Genomic DNA, 27119 nt, shown 5'->3' on the forward strand with positions numbered 1-27119 from the left:
GAAACTTGCGTCTGTACCTGGTCTCTTTCTCCACACCCAGGTCACTGTCATTCTAACACACGTATTGGATTATTTGTTAGCCTTAAGACCCTTCCCTGCCAAGTTATAACTTGTGGTCTAATCACCCATCAGAGTACTATAGTTATTTTTTTATGAGTCAGATATTAAATGAGAAATACATATATACTTTTTAAAAAATTATTTTACCTGTAAGTATGTCCCAGATCAGATCAGATCAGATCAGTCGCTTAGTCGTGTCCGACTCTTTGCGACCCCATGAATCGCAGCACGCCAGGCTTCCCTGTCCATCACCAACTCCCGGAGTTCACTCAGACTCACGTCCATCGAGTCAGTGATGCCATCCAGCCATCTCATCCTCTGTCGTCCCCTTCTCCTCTTGCCCCCAATCCCTCCCAGCATCAGAGTCTTTTCCAATGAGTCAACTCTTCGCATGAGGTGGCCAAAGTACTGGAGTTTCAGCTTTAGCATCATTCCTTCCAAAGAAATCCCAGGGCTGATCTCCTTCAGAATGGACTGGTTGCAGTCCAACTCTCACATCCATACATGACCACAGGAAAAACCATAGCCTTCACTAAATATGTCCCAAGTACTTTATTAAATATACTAGTATTATATGAAAAAAATGTTGCTTATCCATAATGCCAAATTTAACCAGGTGTCTTGTATTTTATCTGGCAAGCCTATTTATAATCACGTGTTCAACATTGTGACCACCTGATGGATGTTGCCATGGATCCTGGTGATCCACCAGAGCAAGCATCTGCCAGCTTTTGTGTCTTGTTGTCCAGCACCCAGCAGAGTCTGGCCAAAGACAGATAACTGTGATAGGCTTAATAAGCCCCCTCTCTGCCAAGATGTCCTATTCTATTGCCAGACTATTTTCCAGACTTTGCTGATGGGATTAAATTAAAGATTCTTTGAGATGGGAATGATCCTGGATTCCCTGGAGGAGCCGAAGTCATCATGAGGTCCTTATGAGAGAAAGAGAGAGAGGCAGGTGACTCAGAGAAGGTGATATGATGCCTGAAGTAATAGAAAGAGCATGTGTTCCAGGGCTATGAAGGGAGAGATGGGACCCTTTCTAGAAGCTGAGAAAGGCAAAGAAGCTGAGAAAGGCAAGAAAATGGATCCTCCCTGAGAGCCTCCAGAAGACACGTGGCTGGCCTTGCGGAAACCTTGATTTTAGTCCAGTAAGAGGGACTTCCAACTCCTGACCTCCAGGACTCTAAGAGAATATATCTGTGTTGTTTGTGGTGACATTACAGTAGCAATAGGAAACTCCTACAATGCCCAACAAGTATTTGCTGAGTGAGAAAAGGAACAGATGGAAGAATGCAAAAGGCAGCTTTGGAATAAGGCCTAGGTCAGAGCCCAGAGCATCAGGACATGGCTCTGGACTCCCATGTATCATCCAATCATGAGACCCTTGGCCCGTGAAATGATCCCAGGGCCTCAGTTTCCTGATGTGTAGCATGAGGTCACTCCTGAGACCCTCAAGGACTGTGAGCCAGCCAGAACCCAAAATGTTCCTGTTGGCTCCAGCCATCCCATCACCACATCTTTTCTGGGGCCACCCGCTCCATCACCTGCCAGAACTGTTCTACGCTCTTTCATCTCTTCACTCACGTTTTTACAATAACTCTATTGTGGTTATTACCCTGTTTTCCTGAAGGAGGCAACTGAGGCACAGAGAGGTGAAGTCACTACTCCAAGGTTGCCCAGCGGTTAAGCTGGAGAGAGTAAAACTATCAGGGAAGGAGCCTTAGATGGGTCCCACTCCTGCCCTGGGTCCTCTGTACCTCGGTGTACGCTCCCCAAGCAGATATTCCTCTTGGGGACATGAAAGTCCCCCTGCCAGAGTGTGGAGATCAAGACCTATTCTCAGCAGAGCAGACACGTCACAACCCTGAGAGGAGGTGAAAGGTGAGTGTGGGGAGCCCCACCCTGTCCTGGAGATGGAATTCAGATGTGGGATGTCATAGATTCCGAGAGCCCGGAACGTCTGGCTCACCTGGAACGTGGGAACGCCCTTGAGAGGCCCCTCCCCCACAACCAGGAAACGGGAGGGGGGTGCGGAGTGTGGAAGGAGGGTCCTCTCCAATCCAGGTTTGCCCCAGGGGAGGACCCCCTCCCCCCAACACACACACACACACACACACACACACACACACACACACACACACACACACACATTCCTGCGGGCTATGTGTCCCCGTCTGCCCTTTAAAATCCAGGCGAGCCTTGGGTCAGCCAGGAGGAGGAAGAGGAGGAGGAGAGGCGGGGCGGCTAGCCTGGGTGGAGGAATCCCCAAACCGGCTATTTTTAGCCGGGGAATTTATTCCAACACCTTCCCAAAATAGAAAGCAGCCTCCTCGCCTAACAAAAGGCTAGGGCAGCTCGAGAAGGGGGTGGGGCTTCAAGAAAGGTGGCCTCGGGCAACCCCTCCCCACCCCACCCCCGCTCCCCCCTTCCCCGCTGTAGGTCCAATTTCTTCCCAGCCGGTACACATAGGACTGGCTGTGCGCAGAAGAGGCTTCCCTGGTGGGCGATCAAGGGACTTAGAGGGGTCGGGATGCCCAGGAGCCGTAGGGATCCTGGAAACTGGAGTTCCTCACCCCCCTCACTGCCATGGCCCGAGGGCTGCTGACCCGGGAACTGGGAGGGCCCGAGCCACGTAGGCTAAAAATAGCCCTCGCCTCCTCCCAGGCTATTTTTAGAGTCCATTCGTCCTGTCCTCAGCACAGAGGCAGCCAGCCGGTGGGCACACCCCGCCGGCCAGCCGGGGCGCCCGGGCTCAGACGCGGGCACCGCCTCTGGCCACCGCAGGGGCCAGGACTGGAGAGAGACCAACAGCGTGGACAGATCTAGCTTGACTGCCAGACTTGTTGGGTGGCGCCAGGATAACCAGGCCTCTCTGAGCCCGCTTGCTGCGGAAAAGAGAGGGAGACGAGCAATTGGGGGTCCGGACCCCAAATGGCCCTAGGCAAAGGGGTCTTCCAGCCAGGGACCCTCACTCCAGACTGAGCCACGGCCTATGCCCCAGGCAGGCAAGTCTCACAGATGAGGGCCCGCGGGCCTCAGTTTCCGCATCTGTGAAGTGGAGACCTTGGTCGCGCTCAGGGCCGGTCGGAGCCCAGCGCTCAGCCCGCGGCCGGGCAGGTACCAGGCGCAGCGCACGTGTCACTTTCATTTCTCCGGTTCCCCCTCCCCTCCCAGGCCGGCTCCACAAACGCTGGGGCTGATGTCATCCCAGCCGGGTCCAGCCTCCCCGCGCGGCCGACGCAGGCCGGCGCCGCCGTCACAAGCGTTTCTGCGCCAGGGAATCCCGGCCCCCGCGCGGAGGCCCCAATGGAAACCCGTGACGCCAGCGCCCGCTGCCGCCGCAGATCTTCCGGCCCGGGCGGCGGGGCGGGGCGCGGCGTGATCCTGCTGGGCCCCTCCCATTCCGCCACCCCTACCGCTGCCAACGCGGGTCCGGGGAGCGAGAGTGCACGCTCCCGGAGCGCAGAGTGCCCGGGCGCCCGCAGGGACGCGCGCTTGCGGGGTGCGGGCGTGCACAAGTTCACGGGCATGATCTCGTGTGGAAGGCACCGTAGGCCTGCGTGCGGGAACCCGGCTAGCTCTAGGGAGTGGGTGGGAATCCCTCGCCTGGGATCCATCTCATACATAATATAATCCACCTCATACCAACCAGGGCCTGTCCATGTTATCTGGCGTGGGGAGGTGGGGGCTTAGCCTGGACACACACTCACTGTCGAGTGCCGGTGGCCTGTGGGCGTGGGGCCGCCGCGATGACTCTGAGCCTGTTCACCGTCTCCGCGCCAGTCTGGGAGCTAATTACTGTCAGGACTAGACGGGTTGGCTGGAAAGATGAACAAATCGCAGTGTGTCTGCAGCACGTCTGGGTCTGCAAGCCCCACCGGCGTCTGTTCTGGGGGTGTAGGGCGTGACAACTACGCTGCCTGCTGTATGCGCCGTGGGGAGCCCTGGACATGTGCGTGGAATCTGGCGGGTCTCCAATGGGTGCTGGAGGCAAGATCCCAGCCAGCAGGTGTGTGTGTGTGCGCGCGCGCGCGAGTGCAAGTGTGAGAGATCTGTCGAAGCGTTCACTTCCCTTATGTATGAGATGGATCAATAATAGTTCTCACCTCCTATATTATGAGGAATAAATTAAGAAATGTGAGGTGTTTACACACGGGAGGCGGCCCAGTGACTCCACTCCTGGGTCTATCCAAGAGAAATGATTACTTGGCTCCACACCCAGACCCCACTAGCAGCTTTATTCTTTATCACCAGAAACTGTAAACAACCCCAGTTATCTGTCCCAAGTGAACAGGTAAACAGGTCAGGCCATACATACAATATTAGCCAGCAATAAAACAAACTGACTTTGAAATATTTCCCCTCAGTAAGAGAAGCAGACCCAGAAGGCCACACAGGATGCGATCCTTTTGATAGGAAATGTCCAGAACAGGCCAATCCACAGACACAGAGAGTGGGATTCTGGTTGTCAGGGGTGGCGGGGAGGCCTGGGGAGTGCCTGCTTGTGGAGCCAGGCTGGTTCTAGAGGGTGATAAAAATATTTTGGAATTAAAGATGATGGTTGCACAAGTCTGAATCCACTAGAAGCCACTGAATTATACCCTTCAAAGGGGTGAATTTCATGGCATCTGAATGGTAATCTTTTTTTTTAAGGGGACAAACTGCTTACACAGGCAGCAACGTGATGGGTCTCAGCTGCCCTGTGCTAAGTTCAAGAGCCAGACTCAGAAGGCTGGATACTGTGTGATCCTGTGTATGTGACTTCCTGAAAAAGGCTGAAGCCTAGGGATGGGGGAGATGGGTGGTGGCAGGGGCTGGTTGTGGGGGAGGGTTGGACTATGCAAAGCGCAGGAAGGGAAGGAAGTCCGGAGTGTTGGCCTGCTCTCAGCCTCTATTATGTAAGGGTTATACAACTGTATCCTTTTGTCCACACTCACCAAATCACACACCTAAAAAGTATAAACTTACTGTTTACAAATTAGATTTCTATAGACTTGTCTTCAAAAAAAAAGTTAGATTTTTTTTTAAAAGGTATTTTTTTAATGGTCCATTTTTAAAGTCTTTACTGAACTTGTTACAATATTGCTTCTGTTTTATATGTTTTGGCCCTTGTAGCATCCTGCATTGGAAGTCAGAGTCCTAACCACTGGACCACCAGGAAAGTCCTGAAAGTAAGGTGTTTAGAAAAGTGCCCATTACTTAGTAACGCAACAGGAGATGCCAGCTGTTACTATTATTCCCCTTGTTGTTGCTGCTTGTATCTGTGCATGTGTCTGTGCGTGTGCAAGTAGCCTCAAACCCCAGGTCCCCAAATATGAAGCTTGGGTCTTGGGGACACCTGGAGCACTGGAGCCTCCCTCTCCAACACACACACACATCTGTGAGCACATACACAACACACAAACACATGAGCATGAAAGCACGTGTGTGGACATAATACAAAAATACGTATGCACATTGACTTCCCTGGTGGTCCAGTGGTTAGGACTCTGAGCACCGCAGGGGGCGCGGGTTCGATCCCTGGTGTTGGGGAACAAAGATTCCGTAAGCTGCAAGATGTGGCCCCTAAAAATATACATGGGCATAGAAACACACACAAAACACATCCACACAAACACATGCATGCACACTTATAAATACACAAGAAGCACACGTGTGTTCATACAAGTGCACACATGGGCACCCACAAAAACATGCACACACAGCTAAACAAGTGTCCACATACACAATTACACACAAAAAAACCACAGGTACACTCATACACACAAAAACATACACATGCATGTCACCTACACACACACATAGACACACTGGCAGGGCAGGCACCCCAGGAGCCCCATCTGGAGGCGGGGGAGGAAGCCTCTGAACCAAGACAGGAAGGGGAAGCATGTCTGTGTGTCCCAGATTGGGTCTCTGTCACCGTGAGTGTGTCTGTCTCCCGAGGTGGGCGTTTCTGGGCCACTAGCCTCACTCTCTGTCTCCAGGACGCAGACAGGCCATCTCCCCCCAGGCTTCCTCCCCACTTCCCCCCGCATGGTCCCCACCTTCCTGTCCCCACCCTGGCTGCTGTCTGTGGGAACCTACTGTTTGGGCTGAAAGAGGGGCAAGAGGGGACCGGCGGCATCATCCGCTTCTCACAGTTCCCCCTCCCCTCTGGGCCTCAGTTTGCCAAGCTGAAAAATGGAAGGATGGTTTCTGGGGGATCCAGGAGCCACCTCTCCAAGCTCCCCCAACTCCTCACAGCTCAGATCCTGCCAACTCTGACTGTGTTTTTCTGGAGGCTTCTGCAGACATAACCTAAGACTAAGAAGAATTTCAAAGGGTGGAAATCCAGGCCGCAGTGCCACCTGGTAATAGATGTTCAAAAGGTCAGGGGCAGGGTTCATCATGCCCAGAAGAGCCCCTCAAAACCCAGGTGTGGACACCCAGGGGCCTCAGGAAGGCAGGTCCGGAGCAGGCTGGCAGATGGAGAACACAAGCAGATTTCAGGCAGAGAAGAGGGGAAACTGTGTGTCTAGGAAAGCATTTCTCCACAAGGCCAGTGTGTGCATACCTGACTCTGGTTTCTGCAGATGAATGAATGAAGGTGGCCTCAGGTGTTTCCTCAAAGAAGGTGATGGCACCCCACTCCAGTACTCTTACCTGGAAAATCCCATGGACGGAGGAGCCTGTTAGGCTGCAGTCCATGGGGTCGCAAAGAGTCGGACACAGCTGAGCGACTTCACTTTCACTTTTCACTTGCATCCATTGGAGAAGGAAATGGCAACCCACTCCAGTGTTCTTGCTTGGAGAATCCCAGGGACAGGGGAGCCTGGTGGGCTCCCGTCTATAGGGTCACACAGAGTTGGAGACAACTGAAGTGACTTAGCAGCAGAAGCAGCAGGTGTTTCCTGATCCATGTGCATGGTACCCCCAAGTGTGCACAAGTGTGAACTTGTTCACACCCTGCATATATGTCTAGAATGTCAGTCCAGGGATCTTTCTGTTCTTCCTGGAGGTACAAGTGCCCAGCACTTGATGAACACTTGGTACATCATTGCATAATGATGTTTCCACTTACTATGGTTCACTCCGCAAATACTTAACTGACACTGGAGACACACAGGAGCCTAAGGCCGAACACAGACCTGGGGGCCATCGCCTGTGTCTTGTGGTTAGCATACAACCCACAAGTGAATGCAAGCCTGTGTGTGTGCACAGCACACATGTTGGCCCGTGGGCTACAGGGTTCACACATGCTGGCACACAGGGTGTGTGTGTGTGTGTGTGTGTGTGTGTGTGTGTGTGTGTGCCTGAGCGTCCCCAGTGGCTCCTGTGCAGGCATGTGCAGGCCAAGCCAGGCTCCTCCTTGGCATTGCCTGCAGGCCCCACCCATGTGCCGAGAGTGCCCCCGGCCAGGTGGGGCCGGGCGGGCCCGGAAACCTCTCCCAGCTGCTGTGCCCAGTTTCAGGGAAGCCACCCGCTGGCGAGCTGCCTGCGGAGCTTGCCTGCCTTTGCACCTGCCCCCTGGGCTTCCAGGAAGCTGATTAGGAGAGGCCCTGCCCCCAGCCTTGCCGGCCTGTGTCCACTGCCCAGACCCACAGGTGGAGGGGGGAGTGTGCAGCTGGCTTCCTCTACTTCCTTCGAAGCCCCTCACAGCCAGAACCAGTAGAGACTCTGGAGGGGAAACTGAGGCACACACAGGGGCCCCTTGCAGAGGGTCCCAGGTCTCAGGGAGTGCCCCCCCCCAAATCCGCCTGGGGTCGGAGGTCTGTACAGAGAATGTTTGACCTGGGGAAGAATTTGCAGTCTTGGGGCCCTCACGTGGTGCTTGCCTGTGAAGGTATGCGACAGGAGGGTTTCCATCTGCTCCTGGAGCCTGCACAGACGCGGGTGTTGGAGGGCACAGCCGTCTCAGTGCCTGCTGAGAGGCATTGGTGAGCCTGTCAGTGCCTGTGCACAGTGGATGCAGGCACGCACTCAGGTGCCACATACAGTGCTGTTTAACGTCAGTGTCTGCACACCGTGGGCGACGCACGCACGGAGGGCGGTCCTCTCCGCAGGTGTTTGCAGGCAGGTGGGTACCCGCACGCAGTAAGCCTTGCGCTCAGAAGGAGGGCCGCCCACAGTAGCATTTGCAGGGAGGAGAGGGGGCTGCCCAAGGAAGGCCCTGCACGCAGATCGGACCGGGGCTGATCCCCGTGGGCGTCTGCAGCCGAGAGGAGCTCCGCACGGCAGGCCTCACGCGCGCAGCCCTGCGCCTCCGCGGCCGGCTCCCCACCCCCGCGCCTGGCCCGGCAGGTCAGGCGGCTCCGGCGGGGCGTGGGGCGGCCGGCGGGGCAGGGAGGCTATTCCGGGGCTGGCGCGGTGCCCGGGCCCTGCGCGCCAGGCCGCCCGGGGAAGGCGCCGCTCACAAAAGGAGGGTCTGTGCAGACGCCCCGCCCTCGGCCCGGCCGCCCGCCGCCAGGGCCTGAGGGGGGAGACGCCGCTAGGGCAGCCGCCGGCCTGGACACCCCCCCCCCCACCCCACCCCGCCTCCACGCCGGGGCAGCCGCAGACACCGCGCCTGGCGGGCACCACAGGAAGGCTGGCACCGCGGGGGACAGGAGGGGGTCGGCGGCGGGCGCTGAGGCTGCGCGCCCAGGACGCACCCGCGGGGCGCTGGTGAGGGTCGGGACGTGGGGAAACTCGGGGGACAGGTCTCTGCATTTCGCCCACTCGGGAGTTTCTGTCTCACACACACCCGCCTCTGTCTCCAATTATCCAATTTAAGGATCGAGGAGGCCGGGACTCCTGCCTGCTGGGAAGGGAGGGGCGTCTGGGGCCTGGGTCAGCGCCCCCCGCCCAGTGTCTGGCGGGAGGGCGGGGTGGAGGGAAGGGGTAATAAGCGTTCTCCCGGCCGGGCGCTGTGGTGTATTATCTACTTCGCCTCGCCATGTGGGAGGGTGGTTAGACTTTCCCTTTTGCGGAGGGGGAAACTGAGTCAAGCTTGCGCACACCGATAGCTGGTTAACCGCCAAAACGAGATTCGAATCCCGAGCTCTGCGATTGCCCTTCCCCCTCGGGCCTGAACTCTGCCCTTCCACTGCCCTGCCAGCAGACCCAAAGGCACTTATGGTGCTCCTGCTGTGTACGCGTTGGTACAAACGCCATCCCGCGCCTGCACGCAGGCAATTGCACGCTCACGCCTGGGGCAGGCGCGCACACGTGTGCAAGAAGGTCGTAGGCTCCTCCGCGACGCCCCTCACCCCACTCCATCCCAGAGCAGCTGCGGGAGCTTGGGAACCTGGCACCCGGGAGCAGGGGATGGGTGGGAACGAGGAAGAACAAGGAAGCAGGAAAGAATAGGGAGGGACTGCAGACTGACCCCCGCCCTCTTCAGATGGAGCTGCTCTATGCGTGTGTGTGTTTGCATGCACGTGCTAATCCCCGGGCATCCTAGGGGTAGGGGTGTCACTCAGGCTGTGTGTCACTCTGGGTCTCTGCAGGCGATCACCGTGGGTCCCTGGGTACCCATCTGCAAGGCTGTGGGGTGATGGTGAACTTGTCTACCTGGAGCCCCCCTCTCTACACTGGAGGGTGGGTCTGGGGCCCGCAGGCTGCAGGTCTTCCAGACACCTTGGTGTGCAGCTGTGGGGGAGGGGCCATCATTCCCAGACTTCCCCTTTCTAGCAGACAAGGCCAGGCTCCTCCAACACTCCCCACTGCCTGTGCCCAGGGAAATACTGCCACCACCCCCCATAATCTAATACGGAGGCCACGCCCTCTGCCTGGGTACCGGGGTCAGGAGAGAAAAAAAAGAGCAGGTGAGGCACTGTGGGGTTGGAGGGGGAACACACCAGACAGGGACCATGGGCCAAGGGGAGGACCTAGGAAGTACTTGGTGGGGGTTTGCAGAGGCCAGGGGACAGGGCTTGACCCTGGGAGCAACATTTGAACACACTTTTAGGACTGCAAGACAGCAAGACCTGGCCACTTGTGCACATGAACTTCAGGGACCCCATGTAGTGACACAGATCCAACCACCTAGATGCGTAGCTACGAAGTTTCAGAGAGGGATCTCGACTCACAGGGACACTGAGAGGCAGAGGCCCAGCACAGGTAGAAAGAATCAGATAAATAGTCACATACCAACCAGCTCTCCTGGAAATCTCTCCCAGCTGCTCTAAATGCCTTGCATATTTTCACTCATTTAATGCTCACAACGCCCCAGAGATGAGCACTCCTATTCATGTGCCCATTGTACAGATAAGGAAACTGAGCCCAAAGAGGAGAAACAATTTTCCCAAGGGCGTGGCCTCCACAGCCTTCCAGCTTCCCTGACGAGGTGGTGTCACTGTGTCTGGCTGGGCCCCCAGCCCTTGGCAGGTCAGTGTATGTGTTCTTTAGGGACAAAACAGTCTGTCCTAGGTCACCCAGATGACCGATGGGTCAATCTCTGGTTATTCATTCGTCCAGATCTGGCCTTGAATCTTCACACCAGGAGCACTGAGGGTACCACGAGGGGCTTGGCCATGAGGGGCCTGGTGGGGGTGGAGGGAGGAGGTGAGAAAAACACAGATGGTAAAGAATCTGCCCACAATGCAGGAGACCCAGGTTTGATCCCTGGGTGGGGAAGATCCCCTGGAGGAGGAAATGGCAACCCACTCCAGTATTCTTGCCTGGAGAATTCCACAGACAGAGGAGCCTGGCAGGCTACAGTCCATGGGATCACAGTGTCGGACATGACTGACTAATACACACACCCAGCCCAGTTGAATCTGAAGCCTAACCCAGGAGACAGTTAAGGCACAGGGGGTGGCAGGATGAAGTGTCATTCCAAACCCTCCAAGACGGGGGTGAGGTAGGGGAAGCAGATGGAGCCAGGAGACAGGCTTTCAGGGGTCCTGCCTGCCTGGAGGGCTTCCCTGAGGAGGAGGCAGGTGAGGTGAGGACAAGAGGGTGTGTGGGTGTTAGCTTGCCGAAAGGGAAGGACAAAGGGTTCTGGGCAGAGGTTAGAGGGCCAGGTGTGCAAGCAGCAACTGGACCTAGGGTGGGTGTGCAGTGACGCACGCCAGGGGTGGGGTGGGACGCCTCCACAGATTCTGGGCTTCAGGGAGGTGCTGGTGCTGCTGGGGTCCCAGGGACACAGAGTAGGCAATACAAGTTCAAACTTTGGCAGGGACACACACCCTGCAAAACAGATAAGCCCCCAGATACAATGCAGGTGAGAAAAGTTAAGACACAGAAGGCCATAGAACATGGGATTCCATTTCTACGAAACTCCAGAACAAGGAAATCCACAGAGATAAAAGAGTGGATTCGTGATTGTCGGGTCTAGAGGAGGATGGGGGTGACAGCTAATGTGTGTGCGAGTGTGGGTACCCTGAGAGGAGCGTGCACCCCAGTCAGGCATGTACCCAGCTGAGAAAGAGTGCTGGCCTGTACCCTCTGGCTCCTGGTACCCAGCCCTCAGCAGTGGAAGCCTCAGCGAGGGGGTACCTGCAGTAGTGGCCAAGCCTTGGTGACCTATGGCCACTCCACCCTGAAATCTGGTGGGGGCAGGAGTTTATTAGGGTGCAACCTGCCCGATCCCTGTACCCCTGGGTTTTTAAGACTCCTGGCCAAGCCCGGGCTCCTCCACGCTGGACCTCAGGCTTCTCTACTGGAAGATGGAACAACAGCATCGTCCTCAGTGGACAGTGGTCAAGTTTAAGGGTGTTTGCATGCAGAGAAGACTGAATCAACGAGCTGCTGTTAACTCCTCGGTACAGCCCTTGGGTTCCGGGTTCCGTCAGGAAGACTCAATGCTTTTTTTAACGACAGCAGGAGCAATAGTAGTAATAATAATGGGAGAACTAGAGTGAGAACGTAAGAGCCATGACGAACGTTCCCGTGTTCGCGCAGTGGCAGCCGAGTTCAAAGCGTTGGTTAGCCTCTCCTGGAAACCACGCCCCTAAGAAGTCACGCCCATGTGAAAAGCCACGCCCCCTACGAGCCCTCGGTTCTTTGCCTGCAAAGAGCCAAATATCCGAAGTTTAAATCAAACCCGGTCAGGAACCCTGCCCGCGAAGAAGCAGAGGGACAAATCAGCTAATCCTCTCATGATTTACAGGTTTTGGTCCCCAGGGGATTTTCTCTGTCTTTTTTTTAATGTTTGCATCCGAGTTAAAAATATTGCTTGAAAATATTCTTCATCTTGCCGACTGAGTTTTTGGGCGCTTGGTGCCTTAAATTTTGCACGGAAAGTGTGTGCCGCTCGCCTCACCCTAGTCTCGGCTCTGCTAATTCACAGGATGGCTGTGCGAGGATTAAAGGAGACGATTCTGGAAATGCAGGGGACATAACAGTGCTGATAATAGCCCTCGTCGTAATAATGGGTAATCCTCTTAATACATTCTATGTCAGGGAAGCTAATCTGAGGAATATATATTTCGTTTAACCTCAGCAATTTATGAGGCAGGCAGGTAGCATTATTATTCCCCCTTTTCAGAAAGGGAAACTTTAAAGGCACAGAGAAGTTAAGGTACCAGCTCAGGGTCACACAGCCGAGGTCCTACCCATGCCCTGTGTCTCCTTGGAGCCCAGGGGCCTGGGATCGTGCCCCCACTGCACAGGAGACTTAGGGAGGAGAGGGTCAGAGGTCATACGGCCTTTCTGTGTGGCCAAGGTCAGGACGGGGACAGAGCGGCCCACACCCACAGGCGGAGCCAGCGGGAGCTTTCCCACAAGCTGACCCGACTGGGGGATCTCCAGATCAGCTCTGGGACAATGAACCCCCCCCCCACCTTAGTCCTTCCGCGTCGCGCCGCGCCCCGCCCCCCACTCTGAGGTCTCGGCCTCTGCTCCCTCTCCCTTCTCTGGGCCCTATCTCAGGGATCCTTCGCCCCATCCCCCCCCACCCCCTCACAGGCCACTTTCATCACGCGGGCCTTCCGTCCCCTCACCTCCCAACTCCAGCAGGAACCCCCTCCCCTCTCCCCTCGGACTGTTGGCTCCTCCTCCACCCACTCAAGTCTTCTCTCTCACTTCGCGCGCCCACCCACTACAGGGATTCCTTGGCCCTTCTCCCCCTCCCGCTCTGGGTGCCCCCTCGCCCCACACCCCTTTCTCTTCAAACTCCCACCTCCACCCTCCAGGGCTCCGGTCTCTCCACTTATAGAACCTCCCCTCCCCCACCCCCTACTGGGATTCCGCCCCCTCCCCTGTGCTGAGTGGAACTGTCCTTACTCCATCACGGCTGCTTCTGCGTCTCCTCCACCCCTCAGATCTCCCCTCCAGGAGGGATCCCCGCCCCGCCCCCACCTCCCCCTCTGGGACTTCCCCTTGCTCTTTTCACTCCCCCATCCTCCCCCGGCGGGGCTCCCCCGAGCCCCGTGACTCCCCCGGGGCCGTCGGGGTTTTCCTCACGCGCCCACGTGGGGCTCCGTGGAAAGGTCGCGGCCTGGGCTGGTCCCCGGGTCGGGTCGCCCCCCCGCAACCTGGTTCCCAGGCCCGAGGTGCAGCGCTGAGGGGAGGGGGTGTGTTGCACAGGTGTCGCGAGCCCACTCCGCAGGCTCCGGGCAGGAAGACTGAAGCCGGAGTTCCAGCCGGGCTGCCCTCCTAACCGCCCCGCACCCCCGCCGCAGGGGGTCACCCACTTGAGACTTTGGTAGAACAAGGAGGTGGACGGCCAGGCTTCGCAGTTTCGATTTAGAGGCAAAACGTAGCCGCGTGCCAAGCCCAGCTGGGCCGGGAGCACGACTTCCTGGGGTATTTTTCTGCTTGTTGATTTTAGTTTCAGGAATGAAAAAAAATTTTTTTTCTTCAGTGGAGTGAAGAGGCCCATCCTGGGATGGAGCAGGCTTGGGTGGGGGGTGCCCTCTGGGGAATCCCCAAAGTTCTTCTTGCTAGGCCCGAGCCCAGAGGCAGCTCTGAGCTCCAAGCCCACCTCGCTGTGTGGTCACAGGTGGCCCCTTGACCTCTCTGGAGCTGGGCTGCGGTGGCGGCTGAACAGGCAGGGGCTGCAGCCAGCCCCCCAGGGGTGCGTCTTCATGTGCCCAGAACCTGGGGTTGGCTCCAGCACCGCCAGTAACAGCAGCCGCACGGCGGCCAGGTTTCGTAATAAACCGGTCTTTTAATTGCTACGGGGCAGGACGGGAGGAGAAGAAAAAAAAGAGGCAAAGATTTGTTGGACTTGGGTGGCGCCGGCTGCAGAGAGAAGAGGCACTGTTTTTGCAAGGAGCCTGGAGCGGCTAACTCGGACTTAAGTAACACTTCCTGGTGAGCCTGCAGGAGGGGGTGCAGGGGCACACTGCTGGAGTCTGGGGGTGGGGGGTTGGGGGGGCTGGTCCCTCACAGAGGCTGGATTGCAAATACACAAGAACCCAGAAGCTTTAAAAATTTATTACAAGGCCATCATAGTAGAAGTAAAAATATATGTATCTGTAAGCTTCCCCTCTGTCTTTCAGTGGTTCAAGTAACAAGTGCAAGTAACAAAATAGATTGTCAATATAATGAGTTTGCAAGCTGGGAGTTCATGGGTACAGAGCAACATGAGCCCCTGCTCCCAAGTCCCAAAGTACTGTCCTGGCCTGGGTGCCGACCCTCGGCCAACCAAGGCCCGTTTTTTGCAGATGTCAGCTCCGGTCTCAAGAAGGGTGGGGGCTGCAGTCAGTCCCACCCCACCCCCGAAGTGTGGAGCCCAGGCCCTCCTTGGTGGGGGAAGCAAGCACCTCCCCAACTCCTGCATCTGCTCTGTCACCAGGCCTGAGCTCCCAGGTCCCCTCTCCTGCTGGCCCGGGTCCTGTCTTCTCCTCACACAGTGGCCGCCGCTGGCCCCCCGGCTCCAAGCTTCCCGCCCTGGGGTGGCCGCGCACTCCCTCTCCTGTCTTCAGTCTCCAGCGATCCTGCCCCCGATGGTCTCACGGGTTGGGTTGTTGAGGGGGGGTTGTTCTGGGAGGGAGGGGGGGTCAAATATTTATGTGGTTTTGTTTTCGGCAGCAAGTTTCCGATGCCCGGCGGGGTCTCAGCGCTCCTGGAGGGAGATGTAGGGAACCCACTGGTTGTTCCCCCTACTTTCTTCGCAGTAACTGGCCACCTCCACCAGGCCGTGGCTTTTCCAGGTGTCTGTGTGAGGGTTCTGTGGGAGAGCGAGAAGAGGGGGTTCAGCAGGAGCCCCCAGGAGTGGGTGGGGAGTTTCCCTCTCCCAGGGCTCCCATGGGGAAAACAGGCTGGCTCAAAATAACTCTCTGGGTGAAGAGGCCTGGAGGCCAGCGGGTTGCCCACGGGACATGCCAAGCGTGGCTGAGCGCTGAGCTGGTGCACACCGGCCAGCTCCACTTTGTTGACAAACACGGGCCCAGGTGCCGGGTGGGGGTGGGGCAGGGCGGAGACCCAGTTTGCTCACCGTGACCAGGAGACAGTGCAGGTCCCGGGCCTCGGTGGTGCCCTGGGTCTCGGCCGGCTCGCCCAGTAGCTGCGCCAAGCGCTGCATCCCCGACACCCGCACGATGTCGATGTCGTTTTCGCAGCAGAAGGACTGAATAAGCGTGAAGTGGATCTGCAGGGCGATGTCGTCCTCCTCTTCCTCGTCGATGGCCAGAAGGCACAGGACCACGCTGTCGGGATCCCTGAGGGGCCAGAGGGGGATGGGTCGGTCAGCTGGGGACTCGGAAGGGCCCCCCTTCCTGTTCGGCGGGGAGTTTGCAAAAGCAGAAAGCAACTGCAGGTGTGCAGGGGATGGCGTCTGCAAGCAGATGCTGGAGTGGGGAAGATGCTCGGTTCAAAGGCCGGGGGTGGGGGTGGGGGGTAAGTCAGGGACACAAACAGGCGACTGTTTGCAAGTGATGTAGCCCTAGCATACTGCAGCCTCCACGCCTCAAAAAAAAAAAAAAAAAAAAAAAAAAACAAGCAGAAAGATCCCCAACCCACAATGGGGACACTTGGGGGTGTCCCAGACCCATGCAAGAGAGGGGTGCAGCAGGGAGATTGCAGAGCGGAGAGGGTCCCCACCCGCGCCCAGCCGGGAGACAGAATCTGACTCACACATTCATCAGCTTGGCCGACTCGTACACCCCCACGGTGAGGCGGTCCTGGAGCTGCGCGGCCACCAGCAACTCCTCCACCGCGGCGCTCACCGTCTGCATCCTAGGGCCAAGGGAGAGCGGAGATCAGCACCAGGCCAGGCACGGGGCGCCCCGTCCCCGCCCGGCCCAGCCCGGCCGACCTCAGGCGGCGGGGACGCCGCTACTTACTTCTGCGCCGCGTTGTCGCACGCCACGAGCTCTTCCAGTGTCATGTTGCAGTTATAATCCACAGTGGAAAACAGCCTTAAGACAGGTTCAAGGAAGAAAATGCAATATCCAAGGCTGGAGAGCCCAAAGCCTTCCCACGGAGACCAAGCGTTAGTTAAGACCTTCGGAAGGCAGCGAAATCCACCCCCAAAAAGGCGGAAAAAAATTGCAAGTGTCTCAGCAAGAATAATCCAAGTAGCAACTCCGTAAGATCCGAGTCCTCGGCGTCAGCGATCTGAGCTTGCAGCCGCCGGCACCGCCTTTTATAGACTAAGAAGTTGGGGGCGTGGCCACGGTGACCCGTTCGCCCCTCCGATTGGACAAAACACAAAGGAGAGAGAAATTCGCGCTTCGGTTGGCCGGCGGCAGGGAGGGGGCGGGGCGCCGCGCGGGGGCGCCCCACGTGGGGGCGAGAGCCGGGAGGAGGGCGCCGGGGGGGGTGGAGCCGGGGGGAGCTTGAGTGCCAGAAAAGAAAAAAAAAAGCAGAAGTTTTCTCCTGATTTCCCGGCAGCCGCGCCGCGTTTCGGGGCGCGCGCGGGATTTCCAGCGCGCGAGGCGGCCCAGACTTTCGGGGGGGCCTGGAATCCCCTCCCGGTCCCCGGAGAGTCCCCGGCCCGAGTCTTTCCAGGTTCTGCAGGAGTTTTACACTGAGAGGGAGCCCAGTCTGCAGCCCGATCCCTAGGTGGTGGTAGTGGGGGTCGCACCAGGCTGCAGGGACCCCAGCCCCTGGGTGACTTTACTTTCTGGGCGTTTATGCCCTTATCTGTCTAATGGAAATGCAAAGTTGGCCTCATTAGATTGCAGAGAGTCCTAAATAAAGTGAGGGATGCACAGTAAGCGCCTAGCACGCGGTGGTGGCCGCAGGAGGCCGCCTCTAGATCCCCAAAATTGCAGGCTGCGAAGGCGGCCTCAGAGTTCCCACCTGTCCTATGACAATGCACACCGCCCTCATTGGGTTGCAGGAAACATTAACTAATAAGTGGAGTACACAAGCGGCACTTGATAAACGTCGCCTGGTAGTCTGGGAGGTCGCCTCGAGTTCCCCAGAACCAGGGGCTGCAGAGCCCAGGGCCGAGACCCGGTACCCCCTCTACAATCCTGCGAGTTTCAGGGTGGGGCGCGCGTGGGAGGCGCAGGTGGCTCGGCCTCGCAGGCTCCACGCCCCCTGCAGGCGCCTCGCATTGCAAGGTTTGACTGCCCCTGTTCACCGCGCCTCTGTTGGGGGAAATCCAGGCTCGAGAGAGAGCGAGGGGAGCCGGTTCATCTGTGCGCCACGCGCTGCCACCTTTGCGCGCTGCCAGCTTGGCGCGCTTGCTGTGATGGTGGCCGCTTTTATTCCCTCCGGTGTGGGCGCTGAAAGTATAGAGCGCCCACTTAGTCCCAGGCTCTCCGTATCACGGTTCATTGAATCCCTAAGAACCCGGGAAGCATGGGCTATGCTCATCTGCAGGATGCAAAAGGGTAGACTGAGGTTTGGTGAGGCCTCCACTAATCCAAGGCCCCGGTTAGTTCGTGCTGGAGTTACACGTGTGCGCCAGGCGCGGCCGCGCGCTCGGACAGCCGCCAGCCACGCCATCTCCCTGGGAAAGCAGTTCACGAGCCAGGCGGGCAGGCCCGCGTGGGACTGGCTCCCACGGTCGATCGGGGGCTCCCGTATGACTCAGCTGCACCCCCACCCCCGCCAGCCTGGGGTCTGGCCTCGGCCCCACGGCTTGATTCCCCCAGCTCCCCGGCCCGCGGTCCCGCTGACGCATCGCGCCGCCTCCGCGCCGCCCACCGTGGAGGCGCGAAATGTCCCGGGCCCTGCGAGGCGCGGCGGCGCCACCTGGTGTCCACGCGAGGTCCCTGCGTCCGCAGTTCCGGAAGGGACCAACCGGCAGGGGCGGAGTGTAGAGGAGGTGAAAAACCCGGAACGGATGACAAATAACTTTATAGATTTAATTTTTTAATCAAACTAACTGCCTAGGCTACTGTGGGGTTTTTTTTTAATGGTAAAATATGCACGATATTTATCATTTCGATATTTGTAAGTATACCAGTGCGTGATATACATGCACAATGCTGGGCAACAATCACCGTGATCTAGACCCAAATCTTTTTTATCATCCCCAGAATAAACTCTTGGGAATGGAACACGAGCTACCCCCATCTCCTGACACCCACCATTGACTTTTTGTCTCTATGAATTTGATCCTTTAGGGACTTCGTATAAATCGAGTCATACTGTATTCGTCCTTTGAGTCTGGCTTACTTAACTGAACGTAATATCCTCAAGACTCATCCACAGTTGTTCATTCATGTGTGTGTCACAATTGCCCTCTTTTTGAAGCTGAATAATATTAGACTGTATAGATGGACTGCATTTAGTTCATTCATCTGTTGATGGGCACATGGGTTGTTTCTACCATTTGGCTATTGTGCACCCCATTTTTTGTCAACAAAGTTTTATTGGGACCAAGGGCAGGGTATAGAGTGAGGGAATCAACGTACTCACCTCAGGCACAAATTTTAAAGGAATGCCATAAAACTCAGTCATCAATATAATATTATAGGGACTTTCCTGGCAGTCCAGTGGTTAGGACTCTGTGCTTCCACTGCTGAGGAGAGACAGGTTTGATCCCTGGTCTGGGAACTAAGATCCTGCAAGCCACATGGTGAGGCCAAAAGAAAAAAAAAAGATAAACAATATCTTAATATACTATTCTTAACCAAAATCTATGCCCCAAGACCCCCATCCATGATGAGCAAAAATCCAGGTTTTAAAACAAGCATTATCTGACAGGGTCGGGGGTAGAGGGCAGGGAGGTGAGTTGTTCACTTGCAAGGTTAAATCCTGGCTTTATTTCCAATTTTGAGCTTTTCTTCATCATGATTTTTTTTGCATTGATTTTTATTTTTTAAAATGTTACATTAAAGTATTTATCTTGGGACGTCCCTGGCAGTCCTGTGGTTAAGACTCTGTGTTTCCAATGCAGAGGGCATGAGTTTGATCCCTGGACAGGGAATGAAGATCCCACATGCCATGTAGCATGGCCAAAAGAGGAAAAATAAATAAATGAACTATTTATCTTGATGATTGAGCTTCGGGCACCCTCTTAAATTTTGCTCCTAAGGTAGGTGCAACCATGAAAATGTCCCTGTCTGCTCTAGAAGAGGTGACCCTGTCTTCCGAGGGGGAAACCCACACCCTCCTCCTGGAGAACGTGTGAGTTGGGGATTTGCCCAGTCAGAGAATTGAGCATATCCACACTCACCTTGCAAATGAGATTCCCTTGTCTCTAGAACTGATAAATGTAAGTGCTTTAAAATTTAATTTTACATCGCATTCAAGGCACACATAAGAGGACCACCTGGTGGTCCAGCAGTTACGTCTCTGTGCTTCCGCTGCTGGGGCATGGGTTTGATCCCTGGTCAGGGAACTAAGATCCCACATGCAGTGGCCAAAAAAACCCACATGGATATGCATAAGAGCAAACTTTTTTTTTTTGAGGATTTATTACATGCTAAGCCTTTCATAAGCAGTTTCTCCTTCAGTGCCCAGGAAGCAGCCCTGTGTGGTGGGTGCACATTTGCAGGGGGTGGAATAGAGACCCAGGAAGACCATGCTGTTTATCCAGAGGCACAGAGCTCAGAGCTGTCTGAGGTTATTCCAAGATGGTTTTGAACTGTGGTGTTGGAGAAGACTCTTGAGGGTCCCTTGGAGGCAAGGAGATGAAACCAGTCAATCCTAAAGGAAATCAACCCTGAATATTCATTGGAAGGAATGATGCTGAATCTGAAGCTCCAATACTTTGGTCACCTGCTTTGAAGAACTGACTTGTTGGAAAAGACCCTTGATGCTGGGAAAGATCGAAGGCAAGAGGAGAAGGGGACAACAGAGGATGAGATGGCTGGATGGCATCACTGACTCAATGGACATGAGTTTGAGCAAACTCAAACTGAAGGACAGGGGGAAGCCTGGCATGCTTCAGTCCATGGGGTCGCAAAGAGTCAGACACGACTGAGTGACTGAACAACAATTCCCAGATACTCCAGCTATTCCCAGAGGCAGGGGTTAGGACAGGATATGTGGTCCAGAGGGAATGGGCTAGGGGGATGCGGGTCCAGGAGGTCAGACTGGGGACCAGACAAGCAAAGTGAGTTTTGAAGGATGAGGAGGTATTTCCTGGTGGAGCCAGGAAGTGGTCTGCCCAGCAGAGAACACGGCCAGCCTGGCCGGGGCCTGGCCCCCTGGGGAGACACTGATGAGGCTGATTCAGAACATCTTGGCTTGCCCTGGTGGGACTAGGATGAGGAAGGAAGGAAAATTGTTGGGGAGGCAGGTGCAGAATTTAAAGAGGCACCAAAAACTTGGTCATCGAGATAATCTTTTTTTCTCTCTCTCATTTTTTATCAAGATGGAAATCACATACCATAAAACCCGCCCATCTAGAGTGTCTAGTTCAGTGGGTTTCTGTGGAATCACAAGCTTATGCAACCATCACCAGTAGTCCAGAATTAGACAAACTATTTTCCTTTTTCTTGGCTGCACCACATGACTTGTGAGACCTTAGTTTTCCTGACCAGTGATCCGAACCCAGGTTCCCTGCATTGGCAAGTGGATTCTTAACCACTAGACCACCAGGGAAGCGCCCCGCCCCCCATCCTATCTTGATTTACAATTTTGATAATGTAGTCAGCATGGTGTGGGTTTTTTTTTTTCTTTGCATTTCTTTAAAGTTTTTTAAAATATTTAAGGATGTTTGGAGGTGGGGCCTTTGGGAGGGGTTGCGTGAGATGAGGCCCTGAGGGTGGGGCCCCTGGCGTTAGTGTCCTTATAAGGAAAGGAAGAGAGAGCCCAGAGCGCTATCTGCCAGGTGGGGACACAGTGAGACCAGGAATCAGGTCCTCAGCAGGAACCAGCCACACCAGACTTCCAGGACATGGAAGAGTCATGTCTATGATTTAGGCCCCTCCAGCCTGTGGTGTTTCTGTTATGATAACTCAAGCCCAGTAAGCCAGGAGGGGTGTGAGGGGCTGGGGTGAGGAGCATGGGGCAGGGGCAGTGGGCATGACCAAGGAGACTGCCTGGCTTTGAATCTCCCCCTGACCATCCTGCCACCCCACACCTGTGCCTCAGTTTCCCCCTCTGTGAAATGGAAACAATGTATTACCTAGGATCCTTCTGAGCATGGAATGCATTCATTCTGGTCCACACTTAGGAGAGGGCTCTGTGTATGGTGACTGCCCTCTAAGTGGGGGATTTAGGCATTGATTGAAGGCCTACTGGGTGCTGATTCAGCGCTGGGAGTGGTGATAATGCAACTGCTTTGGGTGGCGTGGTCAGGGTGGGCTTCTCTGAGGAGGTGACATTTGAGCTGAAATCTGAGTGTCGTGAAGAAAGTAAGCTAGGAACTTCCGTAGTGGTCCAGTGGGTGGCTAAGAATCCAAGTTCCCAATGCAAGTTGCCCAGGTTCGATCCCTGGTCAGGGAATGAGATCACACACACCACAGCTAAAAGAAGATCTCGAATGCCGTAACTAAGACCCAGCACAGTCATATAAATAAATATTGGAAGGGTCTGAATTTGACTTGGGGTCAATATAGCAAAGGAAACCATTGTCAGGCTTGAAGCAGGGGAGGGACTGGCCTCTGACATCTTTTTTTTTTTTTTCTTTTTTCTCAAAAATGAACAAGACCTGATTCCGGTCCCCAAGGAGCAGCTTCCTGGTGGAGGCGAGTCACCATCTGAACTTGGAGACACTGGGAAGACAGGATGGGCTGGGAGGAGGTGAACAGGACACACACCAGGTGGCAGAAATGTCAAGGGCAAAGGTGAGGAGGCCCGGTCACTTCCGGGGGTGCTGGGGGTGGATAGCAGTAGGCAGGAGGGGCCAGAATGTCTGTGTCTGTGACATCCGGGCGAGGTGCTTGGTAGGGGCCACTCTGCTCTGTCAAGCTCACCTGGTTCCAATCCCATTCCACCCCTCACAAGTTGTGTGTTCTCAGGTTGGTGACCTAACCTCTCTGAAACTCCCTTTTTTCCTGGGGAAATCAAGTTGTGAAAAGGATGATAAAAACCCATGACCTAGACTGGGCTTGGCCTGTGGAAAGAGCACTGTACACCTTCCCTATGGCAATTACCTTGAAAGCCACTTGAAGCCAACCCCCTGTCCCCAGATGCTCATGCCCCCTGCCAAACAAGTTCTCCCTGGAGTACCCAGAGGGCTTCCTCCAAACCCACAGTCTCACCACGCCCCTCTTCTGCTCACCCTTCCCGCTGTTCTCTGATTGTGCCTTTGCCCCTGCCGGTCCCTCCCCCCAACCCAAAACAGAGATGCACTTTTTAAGAAAGGTAAAAGCATGATTCTCGCTTGAATATCCAATCAATATTTGTCAGAGTTTGCAAGGAACTCGTTAACTAATGAAGGGACAGGTAAGATGTCTTCTAGGCCATCCAGAGACTGAATTGAATTTGTTTAGTTGATGCAAAATGATACAGTACAATCGTCCTTTTCCCATGATTTGCATGGATGACTTACATTTACATGATTTACATTTGTATAGATGCATGGAGTTCAACCCATTGTATTTTAGGTGGACATGGTTCCCATATGACAATCCTGACTTCAGATACCAGCTGTAAGTTCATCACGGGTGGAGACTTTTTCACATATGTTTCAGTTTAAAAAAGTATTACATTATAATATTACTTTTTTTTTTTAACCTCACCACTCAGGTTGTGTGATCTTAGTTCCTTGACCAGAGATTGAACCTGTGCCCCCTGCAGTGGAAGTGCAGAGTCCTAACCACTGGACCATCAGGGAAGTTCCCCCAGAGTTTCTTCTTAGGGTAATGAAAATGTTCTAGAATTGATCGTGGCCATGGTTGCATACATCTGTGAATATACTAAAACCACTGAATCATACACTTTAAGGGGTGAGTCATATGAGGTGTGAATTACATCTCAATAAAGCTATTAGAATAAAACAACATGGCTGCAATTCTAGGATTTCTTGGCAGACCCATTTCCCTCCCCTTTATCTGGGCTGGGTCTATAATGGCCTTGACCTCAGGGTCCTGAGGGAGGCAACACTGCCAACCATGATCCTTAACTTCAGGAGCAGCTACTGTCTTGCTCTCGGAGGAGATGTCTGAGATTCCTGAGATGTCTCATAGGAAGTCTGTGCTGTACCAATGGGCCCTGGGGAGACCCTGAGGCTACACAGAAGAAAAAGGGGCTGGCGAAGCTATAGGTTGACAGGAGGAGGAGCTCAGATCCCCCAGCCCAGCTGCAAGTTGGACACCAACACTACATGGAAGAACCACTCTGCTGAGCCCCACCTGCATTCCCAACCCACAAAATCATGAGACATCATAAAGTCTGGGGGTAGTTTGTTACACAGCAGTAGATTGGAATCGAAACCTGCAAAGCCTCCTGGCATGTCTGGTTCACATTTAGGATTCTCAGACTCCTGGTGGTTCTGCACAAGAATGTGGCAGTGTGGGCAGGGCTGGCCCCACGCTGATGGTCTGCTGCCTTTGATTTGAGGGTTTGCCCTGGATCATGAGAGTCCTTACCTGCACACAAAGGGCACCTCGGCTCACAGATCCATAGCCCTCCCCCTAAACAGCTGCCCTCTGCCACCTCTGGGTCATGCAGGTGTGCAGACTGGGGACACTGCCTGCCTTAGGAGGATGTACCCTGCATCAGGAGACAAGGAATTCCCGAGTCGTGGGTACCAGAGTGAGGGCTGGAAAAGGAGGTGTGGAGAGAGGTCCCAAAGGGGGACAGGCAGACTTTAAGTGCAACAGTGACCCCAGCCCAGGTAACTACAGTCCCTCACCTGGGGACTATCCAGCATCCTCTCCACCTGTGCTGGCCAGGTAGTAAGCAGCCACCTGAGGCTACCATGCCCTTGAAATGTAGCTGGAGTGACTGAGGAACTGAATTTCAATTGAATTTCATTTTAATGAACTAAAACCCACAAACAGGGATTTCTCTGGTGGTCCAAGGGCTGAGACTCTGTGCTCCCACTGTAGGGGGCCTGGGTTTGATCCCTGGTCAGGGAACTAGATCCTGCATACCATAACAAGACCTATGCAGCCAAATAAATTAATAATTAGTTAAAAAAAAAACCTACAAATAGAAATGGTGGAGGGACTTCCCTGGTGGTCCAGAGGTTAAGACGCTGTGTTTCTACTGCAGGGGGCAAGGGTTCAATCCCTGGCCAGGGAACTAAGATCCCATATGCAGTGCAGCCAAAAACTAGAAAAGAAAATAAAGAAGTGGTGTAAAATACTTTTCCGTTAAAAACAACTTTATTGTTTCCTTAAATTGTTGAAAATTGAGCATCCAAGTTTTGATAGGCTGAAAGTATGAAAAACAGTGGATTTCAAAGACTTAATGTGAAAAAACAAGAATGTAAAATATCTCATCAATCATTTGTGTTAATAGAAAAGAATATGAAAAGAATATATATACATAAATATATATAAAGTCGTGTCCAACTCTTTGCAACCCCATGGACTACACAGTCCCTGGAATTCTCCAGGCCAGAATACTGGAGTGGGTCGCCTTTCCCTTCTCCAGGGGATCGTCCCAACCCAGGGATCGAACCCAGCTCTCCCACATTGCAGGTGGATTCTTTACCAGCTGAGCCACAAGGGAAGCCCATATATATTTATAACTGAGTCATTTTGCTATATGGCAGAAATTAACACAACACTGTAAATTAACTATACACTTCAATAAGTTTTTTAATACTTTGATAAAATTTTTAAAAATTGTGTATGTTGATTATAATGTTGGTTAAAATATTTGGGGGTATGTTAGGTTAAGTAAAACATATTAAAAATTAATCTCTCTCCTTTCCTTCAGTCTTTAAAGTACTGACTAAAATATTTAAAGTAATGTGTCAGCCGTTCAGTCTTGTCGGACTCTTTGTGACCCCATGGACTGTATCCTGTCCATGGGATTCTCCAGGCAAGAATATTGGAATGGGTTGAGGTTTTCTTCTCCAGGGAAATCTTCCGACCCAGCGACCAAACCCAGGTCTCCTGCATTGCAGGCAGATTCTTTACCATCTGAGCCACCAGGGAAGCCCCAGAATAATATAGATGGCATTCTATTGGTGTTCTATTTTTTTTTCTTGAGGATATTCCTTTTTTAAAGTGAGATATAATTGAGATATAACAGTGTGTAAGTTTCAGGTGTTGATTTGATACATTTATATGTTACAGTATGATTACCACCAAAGGTTAACCTCTCTATCCAGGTCACATAATTATCATCTCTTTTTTTTTATGGTAGGATATTCTGTTTGTGTTGGAACCATGTTGTTCTGCACAGCAATCTGAGGGAGGTTGTGTATTTCATTTTTGAAACACAAAACATATCAAACAGACAAAGAGCATCTATGTCTTAGGCAACCTTAGCCTAAAGCATAGAAACATTCACAACTACCAGGCTTCCAGAACACAACCACCATGCTGACTTCTGGGTTAACCACGTCCCCACTTTTCCTTTCAGTTCTCTAATATTTATAGCACCCTGAAATAACTATACAAATGGTAGCCTACTGGAGCTAGTCTTCTGCACTTTGTTTTTTACATGCTCTTTTGTTTAGGTGGTCATTCTGGGCATTCACTTTTACTGCTGTATAGTGTTCCACTGTGAGTCTACACAAAGGTATCAGTGTATTCTGTTTTTAAATCTTTTAAAATTTGTTATTATTTTTTGGAGGGGGCAGGCTGCATGGCTTGTGGGACCTTAGTTCCCTGACCAGGGATTGAACCTAGGCCACTTAGGCACTTAGTGAAAGTGCCAAGTCCTAACCTACTGGACCACCAGGGAATCCCCTCACACACACCATTTTTTTTCAAATTGAAGTACAATTGACAATGTGCTCATTTCAAATGTACAGCAAAGTGATTCAGTTATACATACATACATATATATATGTATATATATATATAAATACACACACATATATATATATATAAATTTTCAGATTCTTTTGCATTATGGTATCACAGGATACTGAACATAGTTCCCATGGGTGTGTTCTTATTGAAGGATATTTGAGCTGTTTTCAGTTTTTGTTTCCCTACAACAACAAACAGTGAGGGTTTCGAAACTCAAATCAAGTCCTCTCCTATATGATAAGGAACTAAGTTCTGGGACAATGGCCAGCAAGGATGTATATCCTTTTAACATCAGTACCAGTGTGCTTGGGAGTGGGCCCTGCTCCAGGGGACACCTTCACTGCAGCATCATGAACCCTGGAGCCAGACCACGCAACTAAATGGCACCCAGCTTCCATGATCAAAGGACCCCCGCACCCCCACCCCCGCCACAACATATTTATGTGTGCATGTGTGCTCAGCCGCTTCAGTGGTGTCCAGCTCCTTGCGACCCCATGGACTGTAGCTCGCCAGGGTCCTCTGTCCATGGGATTCTCCAGGTAAGAATACTGGAGTGGGTTGCCATGTCCTTCTCCATAAGATCTTCCCAACCCAGGGATTGAATCCGAATCTCTTACATCTCCTGCATTGGCAGGCAAGTTTTTTACTACTAGTATCGCCTGGAAAGCCCTACTTATTAATTAATTTTTGGCTGTGCTGGGTCTTTGTTGCACGTGGGTTTTCTCCAGTTGCGAGCGGGGGCTACTCTCCAGTTGCAATGTGCTTGGTCTTCTCATTGTAGTGGGTTCTCTTGTTGCGGAGCCTGGGCTCTAGAGTGCAGGCTCAGTAGTTGTGGTTCTGCAGCAAGTGGGCTCTTCCCGGACCAGGAATCAAACCTGTGTCTCTTGTATTGGCAGGCGGATTCCTCACCACTGAGCC

At 53.7% G+C, this 27119-nt stretch overlaps 1 protein-coding gene and 1 long non-coding RNA gene across 3 annotated transcripts; one reads left to right on the plus strand and one right to left on the minus strand.

Moving 5' to 3' along the window:
- Window positions 1–14390: 14390 nt before the first annotated feature.
- On the minus strand, window positions 14391–16532 carry GADD45B (growth arrest and DNA damage inducible beta). Its single transcript, XM_086410283.1, has 4 exons — window positions 16257–16532; window positions 16048–16149; window positions 15410–15632; window positions 14391–15142 (listed from the first exon to the last, which is right to left on the minus strand). Exons 1-4 carry the CDS (start codon window positions 16298–16300, stop codon window positions 15029–15031), a joined length of 483 nt encoding a protein of 160 aa, XP_086266409.1. The 5' UTR covers window positions 16301–16532; the 3' UTR covers window positions 14391–15028.
- Window positions 16533–21162: 4630 nt separating this feature from the next.
- On the plus strand, window positions 21163–23264 carry LOC147368867 (uncharacterized). Of its 2 annotated transcripts, none has more exons than XR_015166871.1 (4): window positions 21163–21287; window positions 21972–22109; window positions 22842–22916; window positions 23014–23264. It is a non-coding gene; the product is annotated as an uncharacterized LOC147368867 (long non-coding RNA). The 2 variants fall into 2 exon arrangements; XR_015166872.1 differs by having other exon boundaries at window positions 22872–22916.
- The last annotated feature ends 3855 nt before the right edge of the window (window positions 23265–27119 follow it).

The sequence above is a fragment of the Bos grunniens genome, chromosome 7 (genome assembly GCF_055505025.1).
Source record: "Bos grunniens cultivar Pamir isolate PY7600 chromosome 7, Bosgru_T2T1.0, whole genome shotgun sequence".
Classification (NCBI taxonomy): domain Eukaryota; kingdom Metazoa; phylum Chordata; class Mammalia; order Artiodactyla; family Bovidae; genus Bos; species Bos grunniens.

What these genes read in the sequence shown, in the direction of transcription:
- GADD45B (XM_086410283.1), bottom strand. Translation starts at nt 16,300, where the DNA reads ATGACACTGGAAGAGCTCGTGGCGTGCGACAACGCGGCGCAGAA. An exon ending in TGCGACAACGCGGCGCAGAA is followed by an intron (nt 16,150 to 16,256) that starts GTAAGTAGCGGC and finishes CCTTGGCCCTAG; the next exon opens with GATGCAGACGGTGAGCGCCG. An exon ending in TCGGCCAAGCTGATGAATGT is followed by an intron (nt 15,633 to 16,047) that starts GTGAGTCAGATT and finishes CTGGCCCCTCAG; the next exon opens with GGATCCCGACAGCGTGGTCC.